We start from the raw sequence: 19777 nt of genomic DNA on the forward strand, positions 1-19777 counted from the left end.
CGGAGCCATCCCAGCATCATTTTTGGGWGTTTTTCCCCGCCTGGAAGCGGCCGCGCCCCGCTAGAGGGGGCTCCCGCCCTGGSCAGCGCCGCTCGCCGGGCTCGGTCCGTGCCAGCCCGGTCCGTGACACCGGGACCGAGCCGTTCCAGCTTCTGGAACAACGACACGCAATATTGCCGTGCCCTGTTTCATTTATCGGGGCGCTCCTCGTAGCTGTCAGAGCTCTGTTTTCTTTATTTATGTTTCCAAATGGAACACCGGAGAATTTAAATCCCTGGTGAGCGCGCCAGGGATGTGGTTTTCTCTTAAAATTTGTATTCCGCATGTTTGGAAAGCAGATGGGGATTGGGAAAAGTCTTTTGGGGATTGGGAAAAGTCTTTTGGGGATTGGGAAAAGTCTTTTGGGGATTGGGAAAAGTGTCGGCAGAGGTGGAACTGCTCCTGTTCCCGGCCCTGCGCAGGAATAATCTCAGGAAGTGGCCGCAAATTGGCTGCTAAACTCTGCCTTGAAGGAGCGTTAAACCCAGCCTGAACAAACCCCGGACTGATCAATATTCGGGGGGCGAGGAAAAAAGATGAGGTGATATTTTGGAATAGCAACGGAGTGGAAATGTGGGGAGATGCAGCGATGAAGGGCTAACTCAGGAGCGAGTTTTTCCCAGGAAAACGGAGCTTCTCGGGGTCTCGGGGATGTGTTGGCAGTCACAGGATTCTCCGTTTAGTTTTGGGGAGAATCACGGAGGTTTTGGGGACAATCCACGCAGTTTTTGGGGACAATCCCGGAGGTTTTGGGGACAAACACGCAGGTTTTGGGGACAATCCACGAAGGTTTTGGGGACAATCCCGCAGGTTTTGGGGTCAATCACGCAGATTTTGGGGACAATCCCGCAGTTTTTGGGGACAATCCCGCAGGTTTTGGGGTCAATCCCGCAGTTTTTTGGGACAATCCCGCAGTTTTTGGGGACAATCACGCAGTTTTTGGGGACAATCACGCAGGTTTTGGGGACAATCCCGCAAGTTTTGGGGACAATCACGCAGCTGCTGTTCTCGGTGCTGTTTTTCCATCACCAAACCGCTGAAGGGAGCGCCCTCCCAAACACCCAGAGTTTCGGGCACCCTCCCCAAATCTGCGAGGGAAATYCGCACCAGCCACGAGTGAAAGCGATAACTTGGGATGATTTCTGGGAACGCCATCGTGACCCAGACACAAACCCTGCCACAGCCGGCGATTTACGGCCCTCGAATGAAAATATCTTCATTTTGGCAGCACCGAGGCTCAGATTGGGTTTCACACTCTCACAACTGCCAAGTGCCTCCAGCAGAATGTTTTGTGTTCTGTGGAATTTCTCACTTGTGGAGCACTAAAGGGTTTCCCTGTGACTGTCCCCGGGCTGGACTCATTTGCCACTCGGCTTTTCCAAGAATTTCCCAAACACCAGTCAATGCAGGCTCCCAATCTTTSCTGCAGCCAAGGAATATTCAAATTTTAGGGCATTTATCTGTGTTTTGGGGGGATGTTTCCCTCTCCTGGATGAGTGCCTGCACTGCGGCCACTCGCTRTCAATCTTGGGCTGCTCTTTTTGTGGATCGTTTGCAGGTTTTTTTGCCGAACAAATGGCCTTCATTCCTTCGCGCCACCTATGAACACCTCCAGGCAAATTTTCTTTTACCTCCCACAGGAGGGGAGTGGTTTCAGGTGGCAGCTGGGAGGAGGAAAGATTGCAACACAAAAGAGCAAAGGAATATGGGACGGAGAAGAAATTGATCTTACCTTGGGAATCTCGSTGATTCAGGGGCAGAAGGGAGCGGGGCTGGGCACAGCGGGCACAGCGCGGGCACGAACAGCGCTCCCCTTCCCTCGCAGGCCGAGCCGGCGGGAGGAACTTGCCCTGTTGTGCCGGGAAAACATTGAAAAACTCATCTTTCAGCCGGTTACTCAGAACACGAAGGGAATTTATCTTGGCAGCCCCGGACTTTTCTCCCCGATGCGCGGCCGCACCTGGCTGGGCGCYGCGCTCGTCCTTGGGGCGCAGCTCCGAGGTAAGGATAGCTGGCTGTGCTGCCGCCCTCACTTCCTTCTTCTGATCCTTTAAATTATCCTTCAGAGATTTTTGTTTTGTTTTGTTTTTTTTTTTTTTTTTTTTTTTTTTTTTTTTTTTTTTTTGTTCCTAAACAATCAGGGATTGTCCAGGAGCTCCGGGTTCAGATCCTTTACACAGCAAAGGTTCCAGACTGACACGAAATTCGCTTTAATTTTCAGTGGTTTATATCAAAACTCCGGGGTTTTAGGAATACCACACCCTCCTTTCCCACGGATGTAATCCGCTTTGAAAAAAAAAAAAAAGTATTTTACACATATTCCTCGCAGTTGCGCTTTTCAAGGAGTTTAAAATGAGAAAATTTGGCACCGAATCTTTGCGTGAGTAATGTGACTTCTGCCAGTGAAGTTTTTCACGTGTGAATACATTCAAAGTTTTGGCATTCCAAATATTTACCCCACCGAGATAAGGAATTATTTGGAAGGAAGTCTTTGGTTATAAATTACTTCCAAATGCTTCTTTATTATGAAGTCATAGTTTACAACCCTAGATAAGTTTTTTTTGGCTTGAGTCACACTGGGGCAAGTTAACTTCCTAAAGTGATAGGAAATGACTGATTTTCCTTTTCCTTCATCAGCAAACCATTAATTTTTCCCGTTTGTTGTTTTCCTCCTTCCTTTTCCTCGCTGTCCCTTTTTCGGGGTAGCACTGAGTTAGTGATGCTCACTGATTTTGAAAGCAGAAGCTGCGGTGGTGGTGAGGATGTTCCTTTTGGAACAAATCCACATTTACCTTGAGGATTTCCTCTGGAATTCCTCATCCTGACTGAATTTACCTGCAGTTGTCCAGGTAGACTCTAAACCCCCTAAAACCGKCTCTGGATATATCAGTAAGAGCAGTTTCACTGTGATGTGCACGAGAGCGGGTATAAAGAGCATAAAAGCGGGTTCTGGCGTGGGAAATAGCAATTATTGAGTGGGTTTTTTCCCGTTTGAAAGGGCAGGGCTGCTCTCTTTGTGTAATTTTATTCAGAATTATTTTCTGAATAAATCTGCAGTACCCAACCCCCATGGAATGTTCCTGAGACACCCAGATTATCCATTGCCAGCACAGATAAGGCTCTTAAAAACCTAAAAACCGTCAGGGAGTGGTGCTGAGCTCACTCCAGACAACGATTTCCCCCTGTGACCCCTCTGTTCGCCCCGCAGCGCTGTGGCTGGCGGCAGCGGTGGAGGTTCACACCGCCAAGGAGGTGTTTGCTGTCAACGGAACAAACCAGCGGCTGAAATGCACCTTTTCCAGCAGCAGCCCCGTGAGCCAGGATCTGATCGTGASCTGGAACTTCCAGCCCGAGGATCTGAGCTCTCATGAGCAGGTGAGTGAAATCTTTATGTTTTCAGGGGTTCAGATTTGCCCCAGTAAAGCTGTCCCAGATGTGGGAAACAACTGGAACCCACAGCTACACTCGGGCTTTTGTCACTGGGAATGACTAATCCGAGTTCTGTTGGTGGACTCTGCCTAAAAAACACTCTCATGTTTAGTTTTGGGTGATCAGGGTTAAAATATCTGTGGCTCGGTGAAGCTGGATCTGCTGACAGCAGAGCTGAGCCCTGCTTTAGGTACATCATAGTGCACAGGAATCTTCCAGATCCTTTCCAGCCCATGTTTCTGGGATTTTTTTAGGTGTTTCACTACCAGAAGGGGCCCTGCAAACCCCCCGCTGGAAGATTTAAAGARAGAGTGACCTGGGATGGGAACATCGAGCGCAACGACGTCTCCATCATSATCTGGAACCTGCAGCCCAGCGACAACGGGACCTTCACCTGCCAGGTGATCAACTTCCCCGACGTCCACGGCACCATCGGGGAGGTGCGGCTGCGGGTTGTGCACAAAGGTGAGAGCCCGAGAAACCCCCAGAGCTGTGTGGATTTAACCAGCGTGGTTTTTCTCCATATCTGGGAAAATTATGGGGGAGTGGAAAGCAGGATGTAGGGAGTGTTAACAGCTTGCATGGGAGAAAAACGCTACGTCTTTAGCAGTTTTGAGAAAAAAGAGATTGGAATGTAGAATTGATAATGCAGGTGGTTTACAATTATAAACATTATTAATGCTGTAGCTTTTGCAAACCTAATCTGATGCTGATGAGTAGAAAGTGACAGCCTCACTGACCAATGTATGTGTGACACAAATGTATGCACTGGTGGCTAAAGTGGATAAAAGAGGCCTGTCCCAGAATAAAGTGGGTACTTTTTGTGTGTGTATATGTGTGTMTTTGTGTCTGTTATTTTGTGTCTGCTGTCTGGCCAACAGCAACAGCAGGAGGGGATAAGATTTTATTCACAGATGCAGGATCTCAGCCTCGTCCCTGTGGCTCATCCCTCTCTCCCTCCCCACGCAGTGAGCTTCTCAGAAATCCATTTCCTGGCCGTGGCCATCGGATCTGCCTCTGTCCTGATGATCATCGTGGTGGCAGCCGTGATTATCTGTCGGCAGCGTCGCAGGARAGCGCGAGACAAGAGGATGGAGGTGGCAGACGCTGAGCTGTAAGGACCCGGCAGGGAGGGATGGGCTCCTGGGAGAGCTCTCAGTGTTATCTGTTATCTCCACGATTGGCTCGGCCCCTGCACCGAGCATCTCCAATGCAAAACTGCCAGCCCAATTAGCGATAATTGGCTGTGTGCWGGCAGARCAGAGCCCCAGGATGGACGAGCTGGGAGTCCTGGTTTGGCTTTTGCTCTTCTCGGTGCTCCTCACTCAGAGAAGGACCCAGCTCTGCTGGCAGATGATGCCAGACACGTGTGGCACCGTCACCACCTCACCTAGGTGTGCTCTGTGTGACTCAGGGCACCCTGCTGCTCACCGTGACACTGATTTGGGCTTTTTTTTTTTTCTTTTTCTTTTTTTCCCCTCCCTTTTTATAACAGTAAAGAAAAGGAGAGCCTGAAGATGAGTGAGGAAAAGGAACCCATTCCATTGGAAGACTAAAAAGATCTTTGCTGTTGTGCACAATGCAGGTATCCATCCAAACTTCTCTAATTTTTTGTCCCAATGTTCCTGTGGACTCTGAGATGGATTCCCTCGGGTATTTCGCTGCTATTCACAGTCAGAACTGAAGCCACAGTCACACTTTAATGTTGAGGATCCTTTAGAGACAGCTGAACAATCCCTGAGCAATCCCAGCCTCTTAAATGCACAAGAGATTCCTCCACCCCTGCTGTTGAGAAGCAGGAAAGCCATTGTTGCTGCTTTCCATGGCATTCCCGCTTTGAGGATGAAGAGGAATGAATTACTTCCCTTTTGTCAATTTTGAATCTGCTTTTTGACTACTTKAACCTCCATTGTTTTAAAATTGCTGCAGGAAGACTGGAACTGTTTCCATATTCTCTGTCTCTGCCTAAACGTGTCAGCATAAATTTCACCCACAGTTTCTGAGGTCAGCAGTCGCCTCTATTATTTTRTTTTTTGTCAACAACCCTGAGTAATAGATGTTTGTTTTTTTTTAATCATCTTTCTTCTCAGGTACTTCCAAAGCAGCTGGTGAGAGCTTGTAATTTGGGGAACTAGAACAAAGCCAGATTACAGACGCTCAACCTGAAAGTCCTGCACGGAAGGACGGTGACTTTCCATGAGCTGAGAATCCCCTGCAGCAAAAAAAAACAGCAAAGCAGGATGAACTCGCCCCATGAACAAGGAACTTTCCTTCATCTTCTCACCCGTGCAATGTGAGCAAGGCTTCTCTGGAAGATGCAAGTGCCGAGACAGCTGAGTGAGCTGAGGCTTGGGAGGTGTTAGATGCACTCTCGCACCTTAAAAACCACAACGTGCCTTTGTGTTGCTCCGTTTCTCCTCCCTGAGGTCCTCCCTGGCRTCTTGGAAATGAAGACAGAGCAGCRAGGGCTCAGCTGGAGSAACAAACGTGCTTGGAATCCYTTTTCTACTTTAGATGGACAGTGTTAGAGCTGGGCAATGTGTGCTGTTGGTTATTAGGGATAACATTTCACGTGCATCTCTTGCAGCTTTGAGAGTTTTGGGGGCTCTGGGGACTGAGGGGAGTTTTCTGCCCCAATTCAGCTGCTCCTCTCCTGTTCCCATTCCCACTCYCAYTATTSCAGCGCTCCCCTCTGCTCCCCTTAGCTCCATCCCCCAAAACCACAGAACCCRTGGAGCTGTAGCAGTATTACCCAGCCCCAAACCAATCCTGTTACAGTGTTTACCCAGCCCCAAATCAAAGCCTTGACCTGTTTGTTTGTGGAATGTCTTTATATGGCTTTATAAACTGTGTTGTGCCAGCCTCATCTCCTGGCTGTTACCTGGCTGTTACCTGGCTGTTTTCATTTTCACTCACTGTGTTGTAAATAAAGGCACCTTGCTGACAGCCCTGCTGGTGTGGAGAGTGCTCCTGACACCTCAAAAGAGCAACTTTGCACTGTTTGTCCCCAAAATAGGATTTGTTACCCRGTGTGGGACAAGCCAATAACGAAACGCTTCAGAGAGACATTGATTGATTATTGATGATTGATTTCAGAGGAGCCCAAGCCTGGGTGCTCGGTGGTGTCCCACAAACCCAGCACTGCCCTCTGCACTKCTCACACCATTATTTACACCCAGAGTGCAGAGTTAATAACTTTCCAAATATGCTGAGTTATTAATTCCCAKACAAATCAYGTAACCCCAGCRAATTTCTAATCGTGCTCAGGGGCAGAGTCTTTTYGACCTGTGATGTGATTTTCAGTGTTATCATCCAGAGAGTTCAGCTCTAGGATATCTAAACCTCGGGTGTTTTTCCCAGTTAGCAATGTACACATAGACACACATGCACATATTGATTTAATACAGATTAATTAATACTAAGATTTGTTAGTTCCAGGATGTCCTGGCTGAGGGATGCAACCGCTGCCTGTTCCCCTGATTAGCTCTCCTTTTTTTGCTGATTATGCCTGAAAGTGTAGAAATCCTACAGCAAGAAATGTCCTGACTTAAGATAATCCAGACACATTCCTCGTTCTGCAGCAGCACCCGAATAAAAAAATAAATAAAGCGCAGTGAGCGAGTGGCTGTGACAGGAGCTGCTCGGGGATTTGGGGACCGCGGGGACCACGCGGGACCCTTGGACTCGGCACGGCCCCAGGTGTCCCTGGGTGTCCCCGGGTGTCCCTGGCTGTCCCCGGGTGTCTCCGGGTGTCCCCGGGTGTGCCCAGGAGCCGCGGCCATTTCGGGGCTGCCCCGCCCTCACCTGCGCCAGGTGAGCGCCATGTTCCGGGGCTGAGCCCGGCCGGGATGCGGCGCCGAGGGGCGGCGGGGGCCGGGGGCCGCCTCCTCCTCCTCCTCCTGGTCCGGCGGGGAGCTCTGCTGCTGCTCGGTAACGGGGGCTCGGTGGGGATGGGACGGGACGGGATGGAATGGAATGGAATGGGATGGAGGGAATGGGACGGGGGCCGGCCGCCGCCTCTTCCCCCTCCTCCTCTTCCTCCTCCTCCTCCTCCTGGTCCGGCGGGGAGCTCTGCTGCTGCTCGGTAACGGGGGCTCGGTGGGGATGGGATGGGACGGGATGGAATGGGATGGGATGGACGGGACAGGATGGACGGGATGGGACGGGGGCCGGCCGCCTCCTCTTCCTCCTCCTCCTCCTCCTCCTCCTCGTCCCGCGGGGGGCTCTGCTGCTGCTCGGTAACGGGGTTCGGGTTGGGATGGACCGGACGGGACGGGACGGGAGCGGCGCTGCCCGCGGTGCTCCGGGGATCGCGAGTGGGAAGCGGGCGGGGATGCGGCTCCGGGAGCGCTGGATGGTCCCGGGAGGCTCGGGAAGGGCGATCCCCTGGCTGTGGGTACCCCAGTGAGGGTGGAAAGGCCGGGAAGGGCCGTCCGGGAGGCTCGGGAAGGGTCGTGCCGGGGTGGGGATGGTCTGGGGGCGGTGGAAGCTCCGCAAGGGCCGGGACAGAAGCGGCCGCACGCACTGGAAACAGGAACTGAGGGCGCTCGGTGCTCTGCCGAGACTGTTGACCCGTGGGTGTGCAATTCAGGCGTTGTGGTAAAAAACCATTGCTTTAAAGTACCTAAAACAGGTGATTTCTCGTCAGAGACCCAGCTGGTTCCATTTCTGGACTCTTTATCTCCACATCTGGGCTCTGGGTGGTCCTTCACAGGTTTATTTGGATCCCATTCCAGTCCCTCAGAGAACAGCTCAGGGAAGTTTTCTGCTTTCCTTCAAATTCCWGTGAGGGTAGGGAGTCACTGCTGTGCTCTGCTCTCTGAAATCTGGTTGTCCTGCACGTGTCTCAGCACTTTTGGGATAATTTTGCACCTCCCAGGTAACGAGAAATTAATCCCTGCCCTTTTTGTGCCTGTTCCATCAGGTGTCTGCAACGTCCTTTCCCTGGAAATTAAAACCAGTCCTAAGGTCCGAGCCTTCGTGGGCGAGCAAGTTCTGCTGAAATGCTCCTTCAAGTCCAGCTCCCCCATCACGGACAGCCTGCTGGTGGACTGGACCTACCGGCCCCTCACCGAGGGGCAGATGGAGACAGTAGGTGGAACGGGGCCAGGCCTCTGGGCACGCTGAAAATCAGAGTTTTCTGTTTGCTTTTTGGGCTRCTGCCTCACTTTGGGGTTTGGCACTCTCATTGTTTTCTTCTTTTCCCCTGTAAAATTCCTTTGGTGTTCTTCGAGCAAAAAAAAAAGAAAATTCTCTGTAAATACAACATTGCATAATGTTGATAAAATAGATAAATGTTGGGGTTTGCCACAAGTGCTGCATCGTGCACTGGGCAGAATAACTGTAAAGATTTGGTTGGTAGATTTATTTTTATAATATAGAAAATATTCTTTCTTACTTCTAAATGCGTCCTTATTCCTTCATTTTTACAATGCAAAAAGCAGTTTGCTCTGCTTTCTCAGATGCCTGTCTTWGTCCCACAATTATTGCCTTTCCCTCTTTGCAGATTTTTTATTATCAGTCCGTTCCACACCCCACAACGGCGGGGAAGTTCAAAGACAGGATATCCTGGGTCGGGAACGTTGCTAGGGGCGACGCTTCCATCGCTATCGAGAGCCCGGMGCTCAGCGACAACGGGACCTTCACGTGCAGCGTGAAAAACCCTCCAGATGTTTATCACAACATCCCCCAGACCGTGCTGGTGGTGACAGAGCGGGGTAAGGCTCCCTGCCCCTAATTTGGCCTCATTTGTGTGACAGAATCGCTTTGTGGGATCGCGGAGCTCTGAGCATCGCGTGGGAAACGCTCCCTGGAGCTCCATGCTGGAGTTTGAGCAGGGGTTAGCTCAGCTCTGCTCTCTGAGCTCAGTGCTTCGAATCGATTTGGGGCAGGAAGGGGACGGGGGAAGCTGTGGTGATAACAGGAGTCAAAAGTGTCCCTTTGTTCAGAAGTTTCAGCCTCCGCAAATTGCGGCAGAGCAAGTTAAACATTGAGGAAGCGCTGGCCTAAAAATAATCCCCACATCAGAAGCGCTGATTGTCAGTAATAATTTCCTCATCTGCCYTGCGTGCCAGCCCTGCCCCAAATTCCCAGTGCTGATGGAACTGTGCCRTGCCCTGCCTTCCTTTGCAGCTCCTGCATCTGAGCGCCTGCCTGGGCTGGGTTTGGAGACAGGAACCCCGCAGGTTTGGGGACAGGAACCCTGCGGGTTTGGGGACAAGAACATTGCAGATTTAGGGGCATCAGCCTTGCAGATTTGGGGACAGGAGCCCTGCAGGTTTGGGGACAGGAACCCTGCGGGTTTGGGGACAAGAACCTTGCAGATTTAGGGGACAGGAGCCCTGTAGATTTAGGGACAAGAACCTTGCAGATTTAGGGACAAGAACCTTGCAGATTTAGGGGCATCAGCCCTGCAGGTTTGGGGACAAGACCCTTGGAGTTTTGGGGACAGGAACCCCACAGATTTGGGGACAGGAACCCCACAGATTTGGGGACAGGTTCCCCACAGGTTTGGGGACAGGACCCTGGCAGATTTTGGGACAGGAGCCCAGCAGATTTGGGGACACGAGCCCTACAGATTTGGGGACAAGAACCTTGCAGATTTACAGGCAGGTTTCCCGCAGATTTGGGGACATCAGCCCAGCAGATTTGGGGACAGGAGCCCTGCAGTTTTGGGGGCAAGAGCCCGGCAGATTTGGGGGCAGGAATCCCACAGATTTAGGGGCAGGAGCCCCGCAGGTTTGGGATCAGGAGCCCTGCAGATTTGGGGACAGCAGCCCTGCAGATTTGGGGACAGGAGCCCTGCAGGTTTAGGGCTGTTTGGAGTCTGCCAGCCCCATGTTTCATGTGAAAGGGCCACCAAGCTGTGCCCTGGGTGGTTTTTATGCCAGAAGCTCAGCAGAGCTGTGTCCCATTGCAGGCCTGACCTTCCAGCTGACCTCAGCAACCCTGCTGTCCATCCTGGTGTTTCTCCCTTCTGCCATCGTGGTCGTTCTGCTGCTGGTGAGGATGGGAAGGAAATTCCGGCAGCAGAAGGAGAAAGGAAAATCTGGCTACAAGAAATCCTCCATCGAGGTGTCTGATGAGTAAGTGGTGGCTGCGAGCTGGAGCCTGCATTTCCACTTTGGGGTGTTGGCACAGCACCAGGGAGGATTTCCCCATTTTCCTTCAGCATAAACTGCAGTTCAATCACTGGTATTGCCTCTCAAATGGGAAATTCCCATTTTGGAGCATAAACCAAGTGCTGCACATCCCCTTTTCTCCGATTTGCGTGAGGAATGCTGTGGAACCGAGGCACTTTAGACATTATTTCACTTCTGTAATCAGGTTTCCTTCGGCCTGAGTCAGCAGGACGTTTTGCACACGTGAGCTTTGAGTGTTGCATTTKGATGTGAAGTTCCCATAATGATAAAATAAACCAAATATGGTGAGGTGGCCCTGAGCAGAGATGCTCAGCACTGCAGGAGCTTTGGGGACTGAATTCCCTTCTGCTCTGGGAAGGTTCAGTAGAGAAAAGGATGAGGTAACAGCGCTTCTGCAGGAGCTGCACCTGGCTTTGAAATTATTTCCATACAACAATTCCTTGCAAAATGATATTTTTACTGCAGCCTTTTAATGTTCTGATAGGTGGTGTAAGATTTGCCAGCCAAAAAGCAGCTTTTGTGTTACTCTTTGTGGTGCTTGAGTGAAATATCCACCTTCAAAATGAGGCACCGGGCAGTTTTGAGTCATTTTGGTTTTGCTGTGCGGAGCCAAAGGCTTTTCACCACGGTGAAAAACTTCAGTCCCATGTGCTATAACAAGAATTTACAGTCCAGAGGCGATTTGGGAATGTCTAGGAGGGGAAAGTCCAACTGCTGCTGTGCTTTTCCTGCAGGCCTGAGCTCCCAGAGACRGCCGGCTGCTGCGGGGGGAAGCTCAGGGAGTGGTGTCTGAGCTGTGTGGTAAGTGAAAGTCTGCTGTCACCGGGGGGTTTGCCAACTTGGGTACTCCGAGGAGGTGCTGAGAGCAGCAGGCAGGGTGTCAGAACACCTTTGGGTGTCCCAAATGGCTCCTCAGAGCTCCCCAACTGTGGGCACCAAGAGCTGCTGGTGGTACTGGTGAGGAATCTGTCATGAGATCCACCAAACTGATTTTTCATTTGATTTGATTGGAATCAAAGGTGTCAGAACACCCTTGGGTGTCCCAAATGGCTCCTCAGAGTTTCCCAGCTGCTGGTGGTACTGGTGAGGAAGCTGTCATGAGATCCACCAAACTGATTTCTCATTTGACTTGATTGGAATCAAAAGTGTCAGAACACCTTTGGGTGTCCCAAATGGCTCCTCAGAGCTTCCCAGCTGTGAGAGCTGCTGGTGGTACTGGTGGGGAAGCTGTCATGAGATCCACCAAACTGATTTTTCATTTGAYTTGMTTGGAATCAATCGCTYTAAGATGGAAAATCAGGATTGAAGTGCCTGAAGCTGCTGCGGGGTCCCTTTAGGGGCTCTGAGTGAGCAGTTTGGAGCTGGCAGTGCTGTGTTTTTGCAGAGATCTTSCTCCTTTTTCTTCATTCGTGTTGCAACAGAGCATTGCTCAAGCCYGGTGGTTTGTTTGTTTGTTTGTTTCTGKTTTTTGTTTGCTGCACTCTYTGAAGCCGCCGTTTCCTTCTCATTTTGCCCCTTCCTTTCCCAGCCCAGCAGCAGCTCCTGTTCATCAGCTCCTGAGTGTTTTGGCCACCTGCTTCCCCTGGTTTGGATCAGCAGCCACAAGTGGGGCACATTCCAGACTAATTCCCAATTTGAGAGGCCTTTCATTCCCTCCCTGCAGAGCAGATTGACCTCAGGGGTTCCTGTGCCTCTCACCAGAGTCAGGATGTGTGTTAAGGAGGATTTAAACACGCCAGTGTCGCTTGATTCACCCCTCTAATGCCAGTGATTTAAAATGCTCCTAAATGCCCAAGCCTTCAGACAGGCGTGTGCTGATGGTTTCTGTGAGATACAGGATGGAAAACAGGCAATTACGTAAGCTGGACATAAAATATTTACAATTCTGCAAAAGGCACGGCAGGTCCAGGGCTGCAGTGCTGGGAAGGAGGGTTTGGGGAGGYGCAGGATGCAGGAAATGCTCTGTGCCTGAGGCTGCTCCAGGTGACATTYTGGGAATCAGGGAAAGGATGGAGCCGCAGTTTGGTGAGGGAAACGCTGTCAGGATGTGGGAGATGTTAAAAGTTGAAAAATGTCTTCTCATCCTTTGGGAGGAGTCAAACTGGAGTGATAAAATCCTGCTGCTTGCATGTATTTGGTCAGGTTTGATCCTTTGCTGCCTGACACTTTATTATATTTATATTTAATATTTATCTGATCAGGCCTCTGAGARCRCTGCCCCACTCACTTTAACGATTCYGCATTTTTGAGGTTTCTCTAATGTGCTTTTTCCATGCTCAATACGTGACCAAACAATTAAAATTGCAAAGCCAATGGAAAAAATCTCTTTAGGCTCAAAAAGTCRGGAGTGTCAGTGAGATTTGCCTGGTGGAGCTGAGGAGTTTGGGTGAGTTTCCAGCTCAGAGCTGCTTGTGGGGACACCAAATGAGTCCTGTGGTTACAGCAACAGACTCAGATGGGGCTCTGAGTGGTTGTCAGGGCTCAAAAACAATAATTTGTGCTGCTCAGGATGATCTCTGCAGGGAGGTGCTGCACTTTCTGCTTCATCTTCAGCTGCTGCTTCTCTCCAAACATGTTTCACACATGTGGGTTACGCTGTGGTGACAGTGTCTGGGGGGATTCAAACCAAGTTAGTGCTTTATAGGTGTCTGTATTTACATTTATATTTATATTTATACCGGTGTTTTCACAGCTTCTCTGTCCTGCTCAAGCACAGCAGCATTTCTGGGAAGCGTTTAGGTTCTTGCCAGGAGCCCAGGCAGGCTCAGCATTTGGCTTAACTCATTCCTGTCTTTACACAGAATCCCAATTTCTTTCCATGTTCCCCATTTAGGATACGGATGAGGAAGATCCATACTGAAGCTCTGGAGAAAAAAGCTAAAATTACAACCCTGAAAATGGTGGTTAGACCCTCCCAGAGGCTGCTGGATAMCCAGTGCAGATTGAAGGATGTGCTCTACTCTCGGTGGATTGGAAGAACAATGCACAAAATAATGAATTTTTTTTAAAAAAAAAAGTCTTTCTAATTTATTGGGGAAAAGAATATCTTACCCTCCCTTCTGCAGTGCCTACAGTGCCAATGTGCCTTGGTTTACCKGCAGATTGATTTGATTTATTGGTTTGAWTTTTTTTGRTGATATCCCTCCCTTCCTGAGCCCTCAAAATCCAACTTCTCGAAGCAAAAGCTGCTCCAGCTCTCTGGGCACTGACAAAATTCTCAGGTTTTTTGGACTCAAAACCAGTTTGATGAAGAATCCTCTGTCTTGGAGTGAAGAGAACCTACTGCTTTTGAAGTATTTTTYGGTTTATTCAGCCTCATCACTGGGCTGAATCTCCTTCTACTCGTAGAAGTGAAGCACAATTCATAGGAAGTTACAATTTCTTCTTTATTTAAATCAGAAATGCAAATGGGGACTCTGTTTCTGGGGACACATAACCCCATCTACCTCAGCCATGGACTCAAGCACTGCCCAAAGCAATGTTTTTTTTTTTTTGCAGTAGTTGTTTTCTTCCTYCCTCCCTCCCATTGTAGGGAAATGGTTCAGCATTGCTTCCCCTTGAGGAAGGGCAATTCCTCTTTCACCAGCCCTGGCCAATAWTGGATGGCAGAGAGCAGTGGAATTCATTCAATAAATCCCTAAAAAGCTGCTTCCTTTCTGAGTTAGTCAAATATTCTCCTTTTACAGATGTGCTACAAGTTTGCTGTTGAATTTCCGTGTACCATTACCAATAAATTGCATTATTTCATTCCATGCTCTGAGTCTCTTTATTTGGCTAAATACAGCTGAACTCCTAAATCTGCCATCCTGAGGGGTAAAAATTGCCATGGGATGGTGGGTRAAGGTTTTTAGGAGCAGATTTGAGCGAAAAGGGAGCAGATACCAAATCCCCCCTGAGCATCCCAGGTCTCAGGTGCGGTGAAGCTCCTCAGTGAGAAGTAGGTCAGCTGTAGATCTRTGCCTCCAGATAAAGAAAAACACTTTTTCTCCTGTCTACTCTAAAGCAATATTTAAAATGTTTGTGCTCCCTGGTGACACAACATCTTTGTCAGCCCAAACTTSCCCCGGGAAAGGCTGGTGGGGGGATCATGGAGCCCGGGGGAAGTGGCTTTGCTGTTCCACTTCTCTGTGGAAACCAAAAGCTCTTTTTTTGCTGCAAAGTGTTGGATCTCAGCTGTGACTCTCTGGCCAGGAGGGTGCTGAATCCTGGGTGAATATTCCTGGTGCAAAATTGAGCTGCCAGCTTGGAGCTGTGAGTGGGGCTGAGCTTTCTGCTCCAGTGCTGCCCTCATGCAAATGTCTCGGTGCACCACTGAGACTGGAACGGAGAACAGGAGCTGCTGTGGTGTCTGGAGGAAAGAGGAAGGGTGAAAATGGGCTTTCAGATGGGCCAGGGGGATTCAGTGATGGAAAGCAGGGGCTGGTGGGTGGCTCAGAAGGCAGCAGCTGCCYGTGCTGGGGCTGTGGTGGCACCAGAAGGCACAGCCACATTGCCCAGTGCTGCTGGGACAGGATCCCGCTCTGAACCCCAAAAACAGAGCAGGAGGGAGCTCGGGGTGCACAGCAGGAATCTGTCTGCTGGGCTGGTCATCACAACCAGCCAGGTCAGTTGGTCACTCTGGGCCTGAGCACAGCTCGGCCAAGTGAGGCACCCCTGGGAGCTGCCCCATCGCCCCTCTGAGGGGAGGGGTTCCCTTTCCCGTGTCACATCCCCAGTTTTTGTTCTGCTTCCTCTTGGTTGTGACAGTGCCCATCACAGTTAACCTGAGAAAAGGAACAGACACTGCTGAGACAGATCCTGCACACACCTCGAGATAATTTACCAACTGATTCTGATACCCCAAATCAATCACTTTATACAAGACAAGCTGCCTTGCCAGGCCACACCAGGTGAGTGGTTTTTGCTGTAATATTTATTTYTGCATTTTTTTATTTCCTGAGAAGAGGAGCAGAAGTGCTGGTGCCTCACCCCATGTGAGAAATGCAAAGGGAAATGCAAAGGCCAGGTGGTGTCTGTGTCCTTTTTAACCCCGATCTGTTTGGGAAGGGCGATTTTGGATGTGTCAGCACTGGAGCACAAAGCACAGCCTGGTGAGTGGGTGCTGGCTCCAGCTGRTGCCTCCCAGCACCCTGTCCCTGCCCCGTGTCACAGGGGGACACCCTGCAAAAATGTGCTCCCAGACAGCACCACAACTCCTTCCAAAAGCAGGGCAGCAAACCCAGCAAGGACTCGGTGGCAAATGAAGCCCAGGGCTCCAGCAGCTCRGCTGCAGGGAGATTTGGAAGGTTCTGGGGATTTGGGGAGGTTCTGGGTATGGAAATGCCATCTTTTTGTTGTTGGGGCTGCGTGGGGTGGTCCTGGGAGGGTGCAGAGCTGCATTTTGGCAGTCYCTGGGGAAGGAGGATGCTGTGCCTGCTGCCCTGAGCCGTGCTGGCCCTGAGCAGGAGCGGGGTTTGTCGGTCGTGTGTGCACCAGCCTGGGCTGTGCAGCAAAGTGGGTCATGGCAGGAGCACAGCAAACCCCGCAAAAACCCAGCCCCAGAGGGCTCCGGGGTGTGAGAGGCAGATGGGAGAGAATTCCTGAAATTTTGCTGCCATTTCTCATGTTTTTTGGTTTGTGGAAAGGGCAGGATGATGAAGGTACTGTGGTGACTTTGTCAGCCTAGAATTGATCCAAGGATCCCCAGCAGCTGATTCTGGGGCTRATCTGGAGATCCTCTCACTTGCACAGKGGAGCAAAAAAAATGAAAGCCACCRARATGCCAGAGATGATTCAGCTCCTGTCTTTCTTTTTCATTTCTGTATTGGAAAATGAAAAATGGTGCTGGTAAATGGCGGCCTCAGCTTCATGTGAGAGYTCTGCGGGCAGGAGAGCCGCTCTCAGTAACTTTTTACCCTCAAAAAAGTTTGGAATGGGCACAACTGGGAATCAGGGAGCAGGGATGAGGCAGGCAGGGTGCTGACTCCTGCCTTCCTTCGGACACAGGCTGGCAGATTGCCGGTGCTGACAGCCCATCCTTCCCTGGGCTGCAGGACAAATCTGGGATGTGCAGARAGGAGATGTCAGCTTGACTCTGAGAGATGTGGAGCAGGTCAGGCTGAATGCAGGCAGCAGATGTGGCTSTCACCATGTGCAGCACCCTGGGGGCTCACTCTGGAGTAGGGGGTTTGTGTTTTGGGATCAAACTTCCCTAATTCTGTCCTATTAAAAACAACTGATTGCTCTGGGAGCAGAAGCAATGCTGAGAGAAGCTCGGCTCAGAGCAGAGGCTCGACCCCCAAACCACAGGAAAAAGCCGTCATTTAGGAGAAAGCACGAAGGGGTTTAGGCCAAGCCCTTTCCCCCACGCTCGCTCCTCCTTGYCGGGCTCAGCACAGGCTCAAAATCAAAACCCAGAGCTCTGGTTCCTGCCCGTTCCTGCCCTCTGTGCTGCCCTGACTTTCCCTGTGTCCYTGGTGTCCCCAGTGTCCYCTGGGGCAGGTGTCACCTCTGCTGTTCTTTTCAGAGTGAGATGAAGGTGTTGCTGAGCCTGACCCTGGTGCTGGCATGGCTGGGTAAGCTCTGAGTTTTATTTCCCTCTGCTTTCCYCTCTGCCTTTGCTCTGAGAGCCACCAGTTTCTCTCCTGCTGTGGTGAGAAGCCTTGGAGCTGCTCCTCTGGTGGTGCCAGTCCCTTCTCTGGCCCCTGTGTGTGCTGCCCCTGCCCTTCCTGCAGAGCTCCCCTACAAACAGSCTTCCATCTGCTCTGGCATCCCCTCCATGTGTCCTGTGCTTATTCCCGAGGCTTTGAAAGGATCAGAATCACTTCAYCGAGTCTAAACACAGGGAGAGGTTTCCAAGGCATTGATTTGGGCTCTGCTCGAGGCAAGCAGCTCCTCTGCTCTTCTCCGCTGGCAAATATTTGTAATTTTCTGTTCCATAGCTGGTCAAGACCAACAGAACTCGTTTGGGAAGCTGCAGCACTTTGCATTCATTATTCACGGGGTTCCAGGCAAACACCTGGTGCTTGGCCAAGTGCTTGTGGTCAGGCTGAGCAGAGCGGCTCAGCGGCTAAGCCGAGCTTACCTGTCTGAGCAGCTCCCGCTGAATCAGCTCCCCAGCTCGCAGCAAACAGCAGCCAGAGCCTCAGCCTCCCCTTGCCGTGCCGCTGAGGCAGGTGGGGTTTCTTCTGACGAGCTCCAGTGCTGTTTTCTGCCCCCTCATTTCAGAGAATCGTKCAGTTCAGAGATTTTACCCCTTCCTGCCGCACGCTCTACGGCCCAGTGAGCCGGCAGCTGCTCCCTGCAGGTTGTGGCAGCTCCGTGCTCTGTGCTGTTCCCATGGTTTGCTTTTTCCCCCACTGCCCAGCTTCTCTAGAAACCCCACGCTGTGGTTAGGTGGCCAGACAAGCTCAGGTCTGGAGCCTRTGAGCAAAGGGGAAGGAAGCCAAATGGGCAGTGAGGGAGGAACTGAAAATTGGTGAGAAGCACTTGAATTGCCGCTGGCCTGGCACMGATGAGAGCAGCACAGGTTCTCCCAGCCGTGACTCACCGGCACGGCACGGCACGGCCCCGCAGGAGCTGCAGGCTGTGGCTCCGAGGCGTGCAGGGCAGGGGCTGTGCCTCCCAACCTCCCTTCGGCTGGGTCACACGCCGCATTCCCAGCCCTCGCTGTGGCGCAGGGAGGATGTGCTGCCCCACATCCCGGGCACGCCACGAGCAGGGGTCAGGCACAGGCTTGGCCTCTGGACTGGTCAGTGGCGTGAGCCCCAGGCTTGCCCGGACAGCAGATGGCCATGGGGACAGGCAGGCTGCAGCTGGCCGTGCTCCCCGGGCTCATCCTGCTGTCCTTGTCCCCGGCAGAGCRGTGCAGCGGGGCCGGCTGGGTGTTCATGGAGCCGCAGCTCCGAGCTAGGGCTGGGGACTCCGTGCTGCTGCAGTGCCTCTTCCTCGACTCSGACAGCAAGGGCTGGACCCTGCTCAAGGTGGACTGGCTGCACAGGGCAGGAGCTGGCACTCAGGTGGGTCAGGACGGGGCTGGCAGGGGAGGGGACACGGGGGGGTGAGCATGGCAAACGTGGGGAGGCTGTGGGGAAGCCTGAACTGGCCTAGGCCATGAGGGGAGGAAGGGTCCAGGACGGGAGGAAGGATCCAAGACAGGAGAAAGGAGAAAGGAAGGATCCAGGTCCAGGAGAGGAGAAAGGGTCCACGAGGGGAAGAAGGGTCCACGATTGAAGGGTCCACAAGGGGAGAAAGGCTCCGGGAAAGGAGGAAGGGTCCAGGAAAGGAGGAAGGGTCCAGGAGAGGAGGAAGGCTTCAGGAAAGGAGGAAGGGTCCCCATGTGGTGGCAGGGCACCTCTGCGTGGCCCCGCACCACTCTGGGTGCCGAATCCCGGGGTTTTCGCGGAGTGTGTGGGAARGCCAAGCTCTGTGCGAGGAGAGCAACCCACGGGGAGAGCGAGAGCGTGTGAACGTGATGGCTCCTGAGGAGGGCAGGGCACCGCCACTCCCTTCCCCTGACGCCGCCTGTGCCCTGGCAGGAGGAGATGGTGTTTTTTTACTACAGCAACCACGGCGTGCCCGTGGGCCGCTTCAAGAACCGGGTGCAGTGGCGGGGGAACATSTCCCGCTCGGACGGCTCCATCCGCCTGCGGGACGTGCGTGTCAACGACAGCGGCACCTACGAGTGCGAGCTGAGGCTGCTGCAGAACAGCAGCATCTTCAAGAGCCAGACGGAGCTGCGCGTCAGCCCCGCGGTGCTCAGAGGTGCGTGTCGTGCCCCGGAGATGTCCCCGGAGCTGTCCCCGGAGATGTCCCCGCGGCTCTCCCGCAGCCGGGTGGCGTCCCCGCGGTGCCATCCCCTGCCTCGGTTTCTCCCCGGCAGAAGGAGGAGCAGAGGGTGCTGAGGATGTCGCGCCCCCGAGGGATTCGGGGTTCTGGCCGGCCGTGGTGGGCTGCGGCTGCGTGGCCGTGGTGGTGGCGTTCCTGGCCGGGCTCTGCGTGAGGAAGAGGTACCGACACGGGCTYTGGGTTGGCAGGAGTGAGAAAACACCTCCTTGCCCTCCTCTGTCCCACGGGGCGGGCTCTCAGGTGCGAGGGTTCAGCTCGCCAGGTGTGGGCTGCAGGCTCCTGCTGCCATCTAGTGTCACCTTGCCCTGGCCGGTGTCCCCTCGGCTCCCAGAGCGGCCGGG

General features: G+C 52.3%; 3 protein-coding genes across 3 annotated transcripts in view; all 3 read left to right on the forward strand.

Moving 5' to 3' along the window:
• Positions 1 to 1710: 1710 nt before the first annotated feature.
• On the forward strand, positions 1711 to 6150 carry MPZL2 (myelin protein zero like 2). The gene is made up of 6 exons (XM_057382533.1): positions 1711 to 2040; positions 3248 to 3414; positions 3723 to 3933; positions 4438 to 4582; positions 4964 to 5053; positions 5559 to 6150. The coding sequence occupies exons 1-5, from the start codon at positions 1986 to 1988 to the stop codon at positions 5022 to 5024; spliced, it is 639 nt and encodes a 212-aa protein (XP_057238516.1). The 5' UTR covers positions 1711 to 1985; the 3' UTR covers positions 5025 to 5053; positions 5559 to 6150.
• A 1106-nt stretch (positions 6151 to 7256) lies between these two features.
• Positions 7257 to 14357, forward strand: MPZL3 (myelin protein zero like 3). Its single transcript, XM_057382534.1, has 6 exons — positions 7257 to 7398; positions 8393 to 8559; positions 8975 to 9185; positions 10388 to 10553; positions 11345 to 11411; positions 13444 to 14357. The coding sequence occupies exons 1-6, from the start codon at positions 7317 to 7319 to the stop codon at positions 13468 to 13470; spliced, it is 720 nt and encodes a 239-aa protein (XP_057238517.1). The 5' UTR covers positions 7257 to 7316; the 3' UTR covers positions 13471 to 14357.
• Positions 14358 to 18193: 3836 nt separating this feature from the next.
• Positions 18194 to 19777, forward strand: part of LOC130583282 (junctional adhesion molecule-like) — a 2897-nt gene continuing 1313 nt past the window's right edge. The window contains exons 1-3 of the mRNA XM_057382548.1: positions 18194 to 18607; positions 19127 to 19352; positions 19471 to 19597. Of these exons, the coding sequence (XP_057238531.1) occupies positions 18377 to 18607; positions 19127 to 19352; positions 19471 to 19597 (584 nt within the window). The 5' untranslated portion in view covers positions 18194 to 18376. The remainder of the gene's footprint in view (positions 18608 to 19126; positions 19353 to 19470; positions 19598 to 19777) is intronic.

This window comes from Malurus melanocephalus, unplaced genomic scaffold, assembly GCF_030028575.1.
Source record: "Malurus melanocephalus ecotype Western Australia unplaced genomic scaffold, MMel_1.1 scaffold_574, whole genome shotgun sequence".
NCBI classification, from domain to species: Eukaryota; Metazoa; Chordata; class Aves; order Passeriformes; family Maluridae; genus Malurus; species Malurus melanocephalus.